This window comes from Syngnathus floridae, chromosome 12, assembly GCF_059516105.1.
Source record: "Syngnathus floridae isolate MCC-2025c chromosome 12, RoL_Sflo_1.0, whole genome shotgun sequence".
Classification (NCBI taxonomy): Eukaryota; Metazoa; Chordata; class Actinopteri; order Syngnathiformes; family Syngnathidae; genus Syngnathus; species Syngnathus floridae.
The window spans coordinates 4,616,414-4,631,788 of record NC_142424.1 but is presented as its reverse complement, the minus strand read 5'-3'; the positions used below and the strand labels follow the sequence as shown (position 1 = coordinate 4,631,788).

The window sequence follows — 15,375 nt, the reverse complement described above, 5'->3', positions numbered from 1 at the left end:
TATGTGATCTTTTTTGAGGGTACATCAACTTATTACATATAACATTACTTTGTCCAACGTACCACTTATTTCTATTCTGAGCTCATATTTTTTCAGAAATAGCAATGACCGCAAGGTGGCAGTGTTTACAAACCGATTCAACGTGGCACTGCCGACTGACGTCACATGTCAACAACCTAAACTTGGTGGCGGTGGCCAATCAGCGTCGAGCAAAAGATGGCGTCGGTGAGGAGACACCGAGGAGCGAGAGCCGAACGCCGTACGGTCGGTAAACACCACTGGAACCGACTTCATGGCAATTGAGACAACGGCGGTAGTTGATGTTTATCACCCAACGTACACCTGGAAGTGATCCTCAGTGGTGTCGGTTCTTCTGCTCCTGTTTTGGTTGCTATTGTTTTCGGCCTCAGGGGTAGCTCGTTAGCGTCAAGTTGGAAAAAGCTCCGCTAGCGTAAGCTAGCTGAGTAGCTTCATCGGGTTCCCGGATTGTTCTCATGGACATTCATGGACTCAAAACGGCGACAAAAACACGTTCTGTATTTGTCGCATTTTTTTCTGCTTTTCACTTTACGACCCAATATGTGTGAAGTGGATTAAAAGTGAAGTGGTGGAGTAGAAAAAGGGGGACCAGCCGAACCGGAGCCAGTTGGCGGTCATGTATTTCCTCACCGGCTGGCCACGGAGGCTCATGTGCCCGCTGAAGAGCGCGGAGGAGCCCTTCCACATCCAGCCCAGTTCGCAGCGCTTCTACTTCGCCCTGCTTTCCGAAACGCAGCTCAGCATCTGGTTCAGTCGGGTAAGGGAAGCCGCAGCATCCACATAACGGCATTAATTGAATCACTAGCATGCTTCCATGCATCGTCACTGGTGTTGTGGGAAATGTAAAGGTATTTTGTAACACATAGGTTGTACATTTACAAGACAAACATGAGTCGACCTTGTCTGCACAACTGAACTCTCAATAGTGTCAACCTGATGAATGTTTTCTGTCCATGTCCTATTTTACCTCCTATATTATTACTACTACATGATTTTACTTTGATTACTTGTAATTATCTAGGCTTCATATTGTCTAAAGTTCACCTGGACAAAAGGTTAAAGACCTTTTACAAATATTAGAAATCATTCATGCATGATAACCAGCAAAGGGAATAAACAGGTATGGGGAACAGGCCCATTGAGTGCTTTGTATACTTTGACGACCTAATTCGGCTCCTTCGACAATGGATTTAGGGTCATTGTTTATTTCATAAGCACCGGGCCAGGACGTGACCATGTTTTGCTTCCCCTTCTTCTTTCCTTGCCAGCATTGGTGAGGCGTCGTCTGCAAAGGACAGATGCGACTAGTACATGTGTTTGGTCCAACGTGCCGGATTAGCTCAACCACTTTTCCCGATGAAATCTCTTTGGGATTGAAACAAACGAGAGATTCTGTCAGAGGTTTTTAATAAACGGCCTTTTATGGTTTGGTTAAGCAGTGAACAAGTACAATCAGTTGTATTTAACTTTTCCCCTTTATTTATATGAGCTGTTTGGGTTTTAAACATTTGTACAGCTGCAGTTTCAGTTATTTGTTTTTGGTTGTTACTCCCCCCCCCCGAGTTCTCTTTTCTGCTTAGTTTATGACATAGTTTCACGGCGGAATAGTTTGCCAGCATTTCCACTCACATTTCATTAGATCATTCCATTCTGAAGAATTCCCTCAATTTCCAGCCCTGATTTAGTGAGCGTCTTTCTGCAAATGTCTCTACTGTTTTAAATCCCCTTAGTCGTGAAGCCCAGCCAGCCCACAGTCAGTTCATTCAAGGTGTTATGACTAATCCGTGTCGCACAGTAGCTTAGCCGTGTCTGTAGCGAGGTACGAGGGAAGCAACAGCGTAGGAATTATTACAATGTCGTTTACACGTGGCCTAACAGTGGAGTTGTGCTTTGAGAGAAAAGTTTCATTTCACCATGTTAATCAATCGTGCCTAAAAACATCTTGTCCCATTGTCTCAACTTCTCTCTGATCTCGTCAGTACAGCACTAATATTATTCGTTACATGGGGACAAATTGAGGGGGCTTGTCTGTTGAAGCAAAACTGTAAGCCACATCGCTCTTATCTCAAGACACTGCTGTATTTTTAGCTGCAGGCGGTTAGTAGCGTTTTACTGCCGCATTGCAAAATAGGGCGAGATGTCAATGAGCTGTGTGTGCACAGAGATCGCTGACATTATTAACTTTTAATTATGTGGCTGCGACGCCGCACGGCGAAGCCATGCCGAAGCCTTCTCCGCTTCCAGTCCAAGGATACGTGATACTTTTCTGCCCTTGAAAATGCGTTTAGAACCAAAAGACGGCCGGCAGCGAATAATCCCACCACGAACGCCCAATGACTCGATTGATTAATGACCGCATGGACCTGCTGGAAGATTAGACTTTTCATTTCATGAATGGCAGCTAGTCAACTTCCACATGGGAGAACAAATACTTTGATGACGTGGTGGCTTCCAGGCGGTCGGTCATCTGTGCTCAGCGTCGGATGTAGTGGATGGCGGGCGGAGCTTTGACGTCGGCACCGTTACAACTCAACATAAACGAGCCTGTCATTCATCCGAGACAGCTGTTAATTATTCCTAATGAGCCTTAAATATTTGTCGTATGTGGTTGGGTGTGTTTACTGTGTAGGTTGCTGACGTTTCATGTTCTGCCAAATCATGCATGTCTTTACTCGCAGCCCAGCGTTTTGATTGCGAGCTACGTCGAGTCTGCCAAGGCAGTGGCACAGTTTGGATTCTACCAGAAGGCCGAATGGAAACCGGACGACTCCATGATAGCCGTGGCGGTAAGTGAATACTCCATGTTTTGGATTGTGTGAAATTATTTTCGGGTTATTTGCATAAAAATGGAGTCGCCATTGAAATAATTCCAATTTCCTAATTACAACAACAGCTTCTCCAAACAATTCAATTGCCAAGAAGAAACGTGTTATCATGGGTTCTCAAACTAAGCGCTGACTCAGGGAACGGAGAGTGTGTCACACACCGTCGCAGGGCCCATAAAAGCCTGATCACCTTTGTCTGAAGTCCAGCTCCTTTCAACAGTGCCCATTTGTCTACTCTTAAGGGGCCTTTGCCATTACCTGCTAATTACCTATAGAACTTAAAAGTCCAATGGCACCTTGTAAATACACTCAACAGTAGCCAGTAAAAGGGCCAAATGGTCATAAAGGGTATGCAGGCATGTTTTTGATGCCGTCGTCAATGACTTGTATTCCTTCCATCTTGTATTTTCTATCCCACTGAGTTAATCAGTCGGCTGACGGCCGTGTTTACACGACAGGCTTGAGACTCTTCTGAAGAAGGTTGAACTTTAAACTTTGTTTTATCGAAAGTGCAAGGAAACCGTCTCCTTAAAGGAGAACTGAAGGTGTCAAAACTGTCCTTCCGGAAATAAATCTGAACAATGCACAAATGCAAAATTTACAGTATCAAAACTTAAATATCAGTTTTAAAAAAAAACCAAGTGCTATCGTTGGAGCACGAATTTCTAAACAGTATTTCAGGTTTCCTTGGTTTAGCCACCCCCAAATCTGGCTCGCATCAACGTTTGCCTTTTGAAGTTCAGTTTAGCATCTTCATGCATCAGCGCATTCATACGGCCTAGATGTGCAGTGTGTTGTGAAACGCAGTCATGGACATTTGCATTTAAGTGTTCGGTTTAGCAGAGACCATGTTTTTTTTTTTTTTTTAAACTAAATTATAGCGTTGTTGTCTTTAAATAGACTGTGATACATCACGTCAAGTATTGCCCATTTGAATGATGTTTGGGTTTTAAAAAGTGCAACCACTGCTAGCTAGTACAGGTTAGTGATAGATAGCATCCAACGCCCTCGTCTCTCTTTTGACCCTGTCGCCCCTTTTTTTTTGGGGTGAATGTTGCAAATATGTCCCAGGAAGAAGGTCAGGCCCATTTCCAGCTCGGTCCTGGCCAAAAACAACAGGCAGCAACGGCGGCGGCTGGAGTTTAAAAATACCAGGGAATGCGCTCGCTCCACTGACCATTATTGTGAACGCGGCGTATCGAGGAACGCCTTGAGGCAATTCCTTTTGCAAATCGCTCCTAAACTTTCGTCTGGGCTTTTTATTTTGGTACTCGCAGGTCAGCGAGGACACTGTGAGCTCACGCCCGGGCCCTCAGCCAAAAGCAAGGCTGATTATGTGACGACACAATAGCAAAACCTTTGACATTTTATACCCACCGTGACTAATTCTTGCTATTTTATTGAAAAGTGATCATACTTAAACTGTATGCGTGGAAAAAAAGGAGCTTTAGTCCTCACGTTCCCCAGATGTTTCCCAGATGTTGCCAAAATGTTCACACCCTTTGCTGACCTTCGAGCGAAATCGCAATCCACCGCAGAAACCTTTTAGTAATCCTCCGTATCTTCTATTGTTTATTCGTCTACCTGGGAGCAGCCGACACATTGGAGCAGCTGGATTTGTTTGTGTGTGCAGTACCCAAAACTACCTTGAGTGCTTTTATTTTCTGGCTGTACATCCTGTTTTTTTTTTTTTCCTCCCATGTTATTATACAGTCACGCCGAGGAGTATTTTTTCCCTCACCATTCTCAACAGCTGCTTTCCGCACACAAAGAAGTCTATATTATAGGAATTGGGGCCCCTACAGAAGATCATTCCAGTTGACCTCCAAGAAAGCCACGGTAGCTTGCATTGAAGGCAAAACGTTTTCTCGCGTGTCGTAAATCGACGTACCGCTGTAAAGGCGTCCATTTTAATGCCGCTGTTTATATTCTCGTTGGCTCCTCCGATTCTTAAGACCCCGTCTGAGACACCAGCTGAACTTTTATTGCTTGTCGCCTTCCAACTAGTGTGTTTACTGTTGGCCTTTGACTCAAAGAGGAAAAAAAAATAACTTGCACTCTGCTTTGGATTTCAACAACTTCCAAAAGGTTCCCAGGTTCTTTGGAGTTTAATAGTCGGGCACTTGTGTTCCTGCTCCCTTTTATGGACCCCCTTGTGCCCAGTCCATATTACTGGTAACTCAAAGCCCTCTCCCCCTGCGTCGTCTTTGTGTCTAATTCCACTAATGGGCGTCATTATTGTCTTTAGGCTTGTCGGGCTCCGGGCGAGATTAGCATTAGCAACTGTTTGGACAGTTCGAGAAGACCGAGTTCCTGATTCAAATGTCAATTTTTTTTCACTAGCACTTTGGAGGTTCTCCTGTAGTGATTTGAAGGAGTCGCAAATAGCTGTCCAATCCACAGAACGGAATTTTGGATCTGTTTTGGAAAAATTCCGCAAGCTGTCTTTTGCCTTCAGCAGAATAATGAAAACCTTGGAGATATTTTCGCAACGCGTCTGTTGTTTACCCAAGTTCACATTCACGTAAGAAGTGTAATTTTTGGTCAAGTTCAGCAGTTCCACAGCAATGTTTCTTCCTCTAATAAAAAAGTGGAACTTGTTTTTTGGCTGCTTGAAAGCAAGCACGTCAACAAGAGCTCGTAATGTTTTTTTACGACGTGCAGAGAAGCTTACAATGCCGCTTTGACTCCATTGATGGAAAAGCTACCAAACCGCTCGCTGCCGTTGACGTCATCGGGTGACAAAAAAGACCCCCGTCGGTCGCACAATCGACGCTTCATGTCTCGACTCTGCCACGGGAGGGTTCTTATTGTGAGACAGCAAAGTTCAGTTTTCGGTTTGGAGCTCTTGATTGTTTTTGCAGACCTCGGTCTTGCTCACATGGTGTGCTCCTTCTCTCTCTGCTCCGTGTTTTTATCTAGTAATGATCAGTTCTGTCACCGCATTGGAAAATTCCAGTGGCAAAAAAAAGCCAACAACCATACAACACCGCAAGCTAAACATATTATATAGTGAGAAAAAAAAAATTCCCCCCACACGTTTATTAGTCTTTGTGGTTCTAAAATCGCGTCTCCACTGAGTACACTGTGTCTCAGTTCAATGGGTACACATCCTCCAATTATCCCATTAATGAATCGAGTCATGGTTTTATTCAACACAATAAAAAATGGAGGCAGGAGATGAGAAATCGCACACCCTTTGTGGTCGCGTTGATGATTTATTAGTCACTTAATAATCCAGACGTCATCTATTGTTTGGCAGGGCAATGGTCACTCCTTGAAGAGCGCCACGATCCATTTTAAAGATTGTTTTGACAGTCTGTTTTCAAAACAGCATGCAAGTCCTCCTGTGCGTACAGTAAACACCTTTTGTGTGTTATCAGTCATAACTACAAGATACCAAGAGCAATTTGAATGTGAAATATGTCCTAATACTGATAAAAACTGATTTGAAGCTCATACTTTGAACTCTTATTCGGGTTTAAGTGGTAGCCGATATTCTACTGTACACAGCTTTAATTCCGTTTTATTATGATACTCGTATGATTGTTTAGCCGTTTTAGCCTTTTTTATATTCTGCTGGAAATTAATGAAAAAACAGGATGTACTTATCCTGCTTGTCTGACTGAACCTGTTTCTTTCTATTTTCAGACCGCCAAAGGCTACGTTCTCTTGTTCTCTGTACTGGGCGCTGGGGATGACAAGAACCTCTACGAGCCAATCTACCCAAAGTGAGCTTCTCTCCCTGGCTGGCGGCTTTACATTCCCGACGTGACACACCGGCAGATGTGAACAAGTCACGGCAAGAGGTTTTTTTTTTCTTTTTTAGGGGCAGCCCCCGTGTGAAGGTGACCCCGGGTTACAAGGAGGAGCAATGCGCCCCCGCTTTGTCCCTGGAGATAAAGAAGCCTGTCGATCTGGAGGCCCCCGTCACCAGGTTGGTCGGCGACCTTTTCGTCACTCGTCGTCTTCATCCGCGATAACATCGCCACGTCATGTCGCTTTACTTCCGGCTGCTCTGGCTCTTGACTTTGGCAAGTGGAGCTGAGCCAAGCTGAAAGATGAAAAGACAAAGGAGCTTTACTGTCTGGCCTTTTCCAGCCAGCCTCTGACTATTCAAGCTTTTCCGGTTGACCTGTCGTCAAATATGTAAACGAGCTGGCTGGCGAACAATCGGCATAACAAAAGAATGCGTGGATTTTTGCGCGTCCTCGATTCTTCATCTGTATTTTACTACTGATTTGAATCATGTGGGAGGAACTTTGGAGGAATTTGAATTTTAACTACGAGTCTGAAAAATATGATGAGGTTTAATTTATTGGCTTGCTACCGACAGTGAACTCTCAACTTTGTGGCAAATGCACCAACACCTTCAGGGTTACTGATTAAAACAGGAGCATCTGTGAACAAAGCTGCTTTTGTTTTTTTCTTTCTCCTCACTCCGACTTGTTCTTTTGCTGCTTTACGTAAGCGTAATATTGTCGACACATTTCATCCTGTCTTTTCCCCAGCTCACTTTAACCTCTCCCTACCGAGCATCCTCTTTGTTGGCGGACGGACAGGCGCTGTCACTTCATCCCTCCTCAAGCCCCTTTTCGTTCATTGCCCTTTCACGGCCGTCATCCCCTCCGCTGTATTCGTTTGACAGCCGTTAGCAGCTGTCACCGCCGCACTGACGAGCGCTCTTTTCAGCTTGCTCGTGCGGGCGGTGAGTGGGTGTGTTATTTTTATTTTGATGCTGGAAGAAAAAAAAAATCACTCCCCCATGCTGATGCTCACTTGTTGTAATTCTCTTCAGGAGACAATGAAGCACTTCACATGTACACACAGGGATCTTTTTGTGCTCTCAAAGTCGTGCGACACTAACCAGAGTTGAAGCAGAATTCAAATTTTATATCGTGTGTCTTTTGTGCTAGTCTCCAGTCCCTCCAGGAGGAACTACTGGTATGCACGGCAGACGGCTACCTCCACGTGCTGCATTGGGACGGCCTGGGCGGCAACGGACGCAAGGCCATCTGCCTCACCGCTATCCCCTTCTCGCTCGACCTGCAGTCTGCCAGAGGTGCGACGAGGCAACAAAGAACTATTTGTCACCTAAAAGCGTGTCTCAATACGTGTGTTGATGTGCGTAGGTGGCCCATCTCTGGACCTGGAAGGTGTTCATATCCGCTGCGTGGAGTACTGCGAGACGCTGGACGGCTTCGCCGTGGTGCTCAGCGATGGCCGTCTGGGCTTCATCACGCCGCTCAGCAGCACCATCACTGCAGACGTAAGGAAAAAAATAAAAATCTTGAGCTGGTTATCAATTAAAGTAGCTTCTCGTTAAAGTCCTACAAATGTTTCCAGCAGCTGCAGGGCGTCTGGGCCGCCGATGTGAGCGACGGCACATGCGTGGCTGTCAACAACAAGTACAGACTGATGGCATTTGGCTGCGCCAGGTACGTGCCAACCCAATCAACATTTGGCCAGCTGCGAGCGCTCGTGCCACAACGTTGGCCCGAGAAGCATCCGCACAGAGAGGAATTGTTGAGCGTCCGGTGTGAGAATGTGTCAGGCCGTGTTTGCCCAGGCGACCTCGCGTGTGCTTGTCAGAAACTGGAGCACCGTTGTCAGCCGCTCACCCGGGCTTCTCTTTGCACGAAGAAGAATGATTGCGCACATGGGGAAAAAATGGGAACATGTATTTTAAACAAATGCAAGCAATATTACATTCCAATGTAATCGTGTAAATGCTCAGTGGGTGGGTCAAGGAACGGCTTCACACGCTTGATACAGATGTGAGCTAATTGTAAAACTCTTTTCCAGCGGGTCGGTGCTGGTTTACATGATCGACACTACAACCGGGTCTATGCAGCTCTCCCACAAACTGGAACTGACCCCAAAACACTACCCAGGTATCAGAAAATCCGACAGCAGCAGTTCAGATGGATGGGTGGAATGATGTCACAGCTCCCCCTAGTGGGACAATCATTTCATTCAACCCAAACTCATGATTTTCTATTAAAAAAAATTCCAATGTATAATTCCATCTTCTTTATTAAGAAAAATGGTTTCTTGAATATTTTTCTCAACTTTCAATGTTTTATTTGATAAACTGCCTTATTAGGAGTAGTTAAAATATAAATAAAAAGTCCAGGAACCTACAAATTAAGTGGATATAATTTTACTTTAATGACTTCTGTTTTCCCACCTACAAAACATAACTTTGTTTAATCTGCAACACTTTTAATTGTCTAACCTCCCCTATGTCCAGACATCTACAACAAGACTGGTCCAGTGAAGCTCATTTGCTGGTCGCCTGACTACAGCGTCGCCATGGTGACGTGGGAGTGCGGCGGCCTATCACTGTGGAGCGTCTTTGGCGCCCAGCTCATCTGCACGCTGGGAGAGGACTTTGCGTAAGTGGACGCACAACAACACAAAACATAAAAATCAAAATCCTGAGTGTGTACTTTGTGTGTGATTCCACAGGTATCGATCTGATGGCACCAAGAAGGATCCACTTAAAATCAGCTCCATGGTTTGTGCTCTCAAAAGTTTTGATGTCCTCTGTTCAGCTCCTTTTTTTTTTTTTTTTTTTAAAGAATTGTTGAATTTTTTTTTAAAGAGCTGGGGAGCAGAAGGCTACCACTTGTGGGTGCTACCCGCCAAGCCGGTGAGGAGGCGAACACAGGAGGAGCAGGACAAGGAGGAGATGACGGAGGAAACGCAGATGACCACGCCGTCGCCGCAAGCTGGCATCTTACAGTTTCACTTCATCAAGAGCGCCCTCACCGTCAACCCCTGCACGGTCAGCCCACCGACCCCACCCATTCGCTCTCTTTAAGTCAAGTCACGTGACTTAAGTCAACCTCTGCGACATTGATCAGAGTAACCAGGAGCAGGTGCTGCTTCACGGCGAGGATCGCCTCTACTTGACATGCGGCGACACGGCGCAGGCCCACAGCAGCTCCGACACGCAGCATCAGCAACGCTTGAACCCTCACGACGAAAGCCCCCCGCACCCTCACCATCACCTCAACTCCCCCCTATCTCAGGGACTCAGCACTTTACTGGGACACAAGCACTGGCACGTGGTCCAGGTAGGGTTGCACCGGCAACGTCATTTCAAATTGCTAGTTTGATTCTTTTCCTCCGTAACAGTGGTTTATTCTTTCCTCCAGATTCATAGCACATACTTAGAGAGCAACTGGCCGATACGGGTGAGTATTGGCCGTTAGATTTGTGCGTGTTGAGTTCTGAAAAATCACTTTTTTTTTTTTAAATGCTTTTGCCCAGTTTGCAGCCATAGACACAGCAGGGCAGTGCATGGCTGTAGCAGGAAGGCGAGGCTTTGCACATTACTCCTTGTATACCAGGAAATGGAAACTGTTTGGAAACATCACTCAGGTATGCATGCGTGTGTGTAAAAATAATGTTGCTCATTATAATTGCCTTTTTTGGTCGTAGCTAAGAACTTGCTTGACAAACTGTCAAGATCTTTTGTTTGCGTCCAGGAAAAATGATTCACAGCAATGTTGTGATGAGCGAGGGCAATTAACAGCTATTGTCACATTTGCCTTTTTTGGTTCCGCGTAGGAGCAGAACATGACGGTGACAGGCGGTCTGGCTTGGTGGAACGACTTTGTCGTGGTGGCCTGTTATAATTTCATCGACCAGCAAGAGCAGGTGAGGCGTCGCCGTCATCACTCGATAATTGTTGTTCGAGCGTGTCATACACGTATGTCCCGTTTGCCGCTTCTTAGCTGAGATTGTATCAGCGCTCGTCGAACCTGGACAACGCCTTTGCGTCGGTCACCAAACTGCATTCTGATACGCTGCTGCTCAACGTTTTCCGGGACGTGGTCATCCTGTTCCGGGCCGACTGCTCCATCTGCCTCTACAGCATCGAGAGGAGGAGCAACAGGTAGGAGACGTCACGACAGAACCGCAAGTTTGCATCTGTGAATAAATTGTGATGTTATGTTTCAGTCCTAACCCAACAGTTAGTGTGGAGCTGCTACAGGAAGTATCCATGTCCCGCTACATCCCCCACCCCGCCCTGGTGGTCTCTGTCACGCTCACGTCTGTGCGCACTGAGACGGGCATCACGCTGAAAGCCCCGCAGCAGGTGACCCACTCGACACACGCACTCACACGGTGAAGAACAGTTTTAACATTTTGCTACGTGGGTCCACCTCAGGCCTGCATGGCAGAGAGCATCATGTTGAACCTGGCCGGCCAGTTGATCATGCTCCAGCGGGACCGATCAGGGCCGCAGGTACGAGAGAAGGAGACGCCTGCCAACAACAAGAAGCTGGTGAGAACTTCCAGGGAACAACTTGAGGGCTCATTCCATTTTTTTTTAGGTTAATTTCTGTTTGGTCTCTTTGGCATAGCTACCATTCTGCCCACCGGTGGTGCTGGCCCAGTGCGTGGAGAACGTGTGGACCACCTGTCGGTCGGACAGGAAGAAGCGCCACCTGCTGGAAGCCTTGTGGCTCTCCTGCGGCGAAGCTGGCATGAAGGTGTGGATGCCTTTGTTCCCGCGGGACCACCGCAAGCCGCACTCGTTCCTGTCGCGGCGCATCATGCTGCCCTTCCACATCAACATCTACCCGCTGGCCGTGCTGTTCGAGGACGCGTTGGTGCTGGGCGCCACCAACGAAACGGTGCTGTACGACGGGCTGCAGGGTTCCTCCGAGCCGCTGGAGGCGCTGTTTCCTTTTTGCACGGTAGAGAGGACCTCGCAGATCTACCTGCACCACATCCTCAGGCAGCTGCTGGTTCGCAACCTGGGCGAGCAGGTATGAGGAGGAAACAAAGCGTGCAACAAAAGCATTCCATGGCGAGGCTCACACTGATATTTGCAGGCGCTGATGCTGGCTCAGTCGTGCGCCTCGCTGCCGTACTTCCCTCACGTCATGGAGCTGATGGTCCACGTGGTGCTGGAGGAGGAGGCCACGTCGCGGGAGCCCATCCCCGACCCGCTGCTGCCCACCGTGGCCAAGTTCATCACAGAGTTCCCGCTCTTCCTCCAAACTATCGTGCACTGCGCCCGCAAGACCGAGTACGCCCTGTGGAACTACCTATTCGCCGCCGTGGGGAACCCCAAGGATCTTTTCGAAGAGTGCCTCATGGCTCAAGACCTGGACACGGCCGCCTCGTACTTGATCATACTGCAGGTGGGAATAGAATTGTAATTTGTGCAAAAATCAGCTGCAGTTTTTTTTTTCTTGATGGTCCAGTCCCATTCACTTGTGTTGCTTCGCTTTGAAGAACATGGAGGTTCCGGCCGTGAGCAGACAGCACGCCACGCTGCTTTTCAATACGGCACTGGAGCAGGGCAAGTGGGACCTCTGCCGTCACATGATCCGTTTCCTGAAGGCGATTGGTTCAGGGGAGATGGAGACGCCGCCCCCAACGCCCACTACGCAGGTACGAACCTGTGTCGCTAACCAATCCCCCATTTTCATTCATTATTTTTTCAGAAAGTGCCAAGATGAAACGGAAAGTGTCTTGTGTGTTTTTCCCAGGAGCCCAGCTCAACCGGCGGCTTCGAATTCTTCCGAAATCGCAGCATCAGTTTGTCCCAGTCTGCTGATTCAGTAAGCACGGGCAAGTTCAGCTTACAGAAGACCTTCAGCATGCCTGCCGGACCCTCGAACAAAGGGTAGGCTTGCACCACATGCCAATCGGATCTGTGACACATCACAAGGGAGAGAACATTTCTGCTTGCTTCCTGCCAGGCGGGACGGCGAGTGCGCCGAGAACATGTACATCGACATGATGCTGTGGCGCCACGCACGCCACCTTCTGGAGCAAGTGCGCCTCCGCGACCTGGGCTGCTTCTCGGCCCAGCTGGGTTTCGAGCTCATCGGCTGGCTGTGCCGCGAGCGCAACCGCGTGGCCCGCGTGGATGACTACGTCTTGGCCCTAAAGAAACTCCATAAGGACTTCCTGTGGCCCTTCCCGGTCATTCCCGTGGCCAACCTCAGCTCGCCGTTGAAGAATGGTCGATGTCGCCCCGGTGAGATTTACATCTGTTCATTTTTTGTCATTGGTGAAATCTAAAGTATTTTTTTCCTTTCTGTATTTTTTTCTCGTGACATTATTCCACGTTCATTTTGCAGTGCTGAACACGCTGCTCCTCAAGTCCCAGTCGGCCGACAGCCTGCTGAACAGCGACATGGACACGGCGCCCCTTCCCGCCGCTCCCGCCAACCACACCTGGATGGACGGCCTCAGTCAGAGGAGCAAAGACATGGACGCCGCCTCGTCCTCATCCAACCGACACTCGCCGCAGACGCACGACGCCTTTCTGTCGCTGCTCACCAACAAAGGTTGAAATCAATGCCGCTGACTGCCTTTCCCGTAGGAAATAATTTGAAATTAATTTGATGTTAAAATCCCACCCTTAGTGGAGGAGTACAGCATCGGCTCGGCCACAGACCTGACAGAGAGCAGCTCGGTGGCGGACGGCGATTGGACAATGGTTGACGAGAACTCGTCCACTCTGAACCTGAGCCAGGCAGAGCTGGAGCACATCTCCATGGAGCTGGCCAACAAAGGGCCGCACAAGTCGCAAGTGCAGCTCAGGTAAGACCGTCTGGCCGCCTCGACTGGTTGACCGTCACGCTTTAACATCTTCCTTTTCAGGTACCTGCTGCACGTTTTCATGGAGGCGGGCTGCCTGGAGTGGTGCGTGATCATCGGCTTGATCCTGCGTGACGCCAATGTCATCAAGCAGGCCATCGCGTTCCTAGCCAGCCCTGAAGTTCCTGTAGAAACTGTGCAGAGCGTGCGCAGCGGATTATTGGCTGTGGACGCCTGGACTTCCACTGACTGGTGAGTGATCATAATTTGATCGATTATTAGATAATTTGATTCGATTTATAATTGTAAGCCTTGTGATTTCCCTGCAGCCTGGGCTACAAAGCATTCCTCAACGTCATCCAGCCTCACCTGCAGCAGCTGTTGGCGTCGGCGCCCGCCGAGCAAGTGCAACCAGAAGCCTTCCAACCTTCCGCCTGCCAGAGCGCCAAGCTCAGCGCCGGCGAAGGCCCGGGGGGCGTCGCCTCGGCCCGGCCCGAGGACGGCGGTGGAAGGTGCGTGGCCGCCGCCCCACTCGGACTGCTGACACTCCCTTCTCTGGAGTCCAAACCGGTCAACGAGGACAGGACCCCCGATCAAACGGAGGAGCAGACAGAGGAGGAGGGCGCATACGACTGCACCTTGTCCTGAACCCATTTGAGCTTCTTACTACACCCAGTATTATCAACCCTTCTTTAAATTGGGAATCAATTCCCTCCCGACAGGAAGTAAATTCCTTTCTGACGGCTTCTATTTTTTTTTTTCAAGACTATAAGAAGTGCCGTCAGAGTGGAAATAACCCTCACAAACAACAAAATGCGATGTTTCATACTTTTTCATACCTCATAACGGTTTTAAACATATTTTTTGACAGATGTTATTTTTCTACGCAACCAAATCATGATGAATGGATTCTTACGTATATATTAAAAAACAAGAAAAAGTAACATTTCTACGGGGGATAAAAAAAAAAAAAACAAGGATCTGTTATCATTTTCCACAATGTATCTGGCCGGACTGCTGGACACTATTGTTTTTACCACGTTGTATTGTGCATGGAGTTAATTTTAAGGTATTGGTCAACATTTATGAGAATTATTTATTGTAATTATGAGCATCATCATTTCCGAATCCTTGATTTTATTTACAATGAATTTTTTTCTTAAATCCATCCAGGTGGTCTAAGAGCGTCAGTATTATATCGTGCAATGTATCCAAATGTTACTCGGCTTTATTTCTTTTGGTTCACAATTTACTTTTTTGACCAAATGTCACCCTATTAAGTGGACGATTACTGTTAATTCGCAACGCAGACGGAAAACGTTGGAGCAGTGCCGTCGTCATGCTGACGCTTTACTTGAAAAATAGAAAGAAAAAAAAAACACGTTGACTTGACGAACCAAAGACATTTTGTTTTGCTTTGTCTAGAGGCCTTGATCTTTGTAACTCCTTTAGACGCTGGGACTGGACACAACATTAGGGACACCTGCACCGTCACCTGCACTGTTTCGAAGGTTTGGACTCATTTGCAGAATAAGGCAGCGCGTCTCAATAATGAACCCAACGTGTGGGTGTACCTAATAATGTGGTCTTTCGTGTCTCGATGAGGTACTCAAACTCTAACCTATCAGTACAATACTAAATACTTCTTGTGTACTACTAATATTATACAGCAGACATTCTAAATGCTGTGAACACAAGCTCCCTTGGATGTTTTTCTTTCTTTTTCTACTCATTTCTATTTTTTTGCTTGTACATAAAACAATAAATTATTTTTAAAAAAAATTTTGATTACATCTCTGACTTATTTGCGGTTGAGAAATGATGGCTTCAGTAAAAAGAACAGTATTTTATGTTGTAATTTAAAATGCATTTGCATATAATCTTGGAAATTTTATTTTCAAGTATTTATTGAAGTTCTATGAGCAATAGTTTTTAA

At 47.1% G+C, this 15,375-nt stretch overlaps 1 protein-coding gene across 2 annotated transcripts; it reads left to right on the top strand.

Moving 5' to 3' along the window:
- Positions 1–199: 199 nt before the first annotated feature.
- Positions 200–15,227, top strand: ric1 (RIC1 homolog, RAB6A GEF complex partner 1). Of its 2 annotated transcripts, none has more exons than XM_088392496.1 (27): positions 200–796; positions 2,718–2,825; positions 6,516–6,595; positions 6,694–6,801; positions 7,781–7,926; positions 7,997–8,133; positions 8,214–8,302; positions 8,670–8,758; positions 9,118–9,262; positions 9,336–9,384; positions 9,472–9,654; positions 9,734–9,946; positions 10,028–10,066; positions 10,143–10,253; positions 10,443–10,532; positions 10,610–10,770; positions 10,836–10,974; positions 11,047–11,163; positions 11,243–11,650; positions 11,717–12,028; positions 12,123–12,281; positions 12,380–12,516; positions 12,593–12,873; positions 12,977–13,186; positions 13,265–13,442; positions 13,503–13,691; positions 13,769–15,227. In XM_088392496.1, the coding sequence occupies exons 1-27, from the start codon at positions 656–658 to the stop codon at positions 14,085–14,087; spliced, it is 4,338 nt and encodes a 1,445-aa protein (XP_088248622.1). In that variant the 5' UTR covers positions 200–655; the 3' UTR covers positions 14,088–15,227. The 2 variants fall into 2 exon arrangements, with proteins under 2 accessions (XP_088248622.1, XP_088248621.1); XM_088392495.1 differs by having other exon boundaries at positions 8,211–8,302.
- Positions 15,228–15,375: the final 148 nt, after the last annotated feature.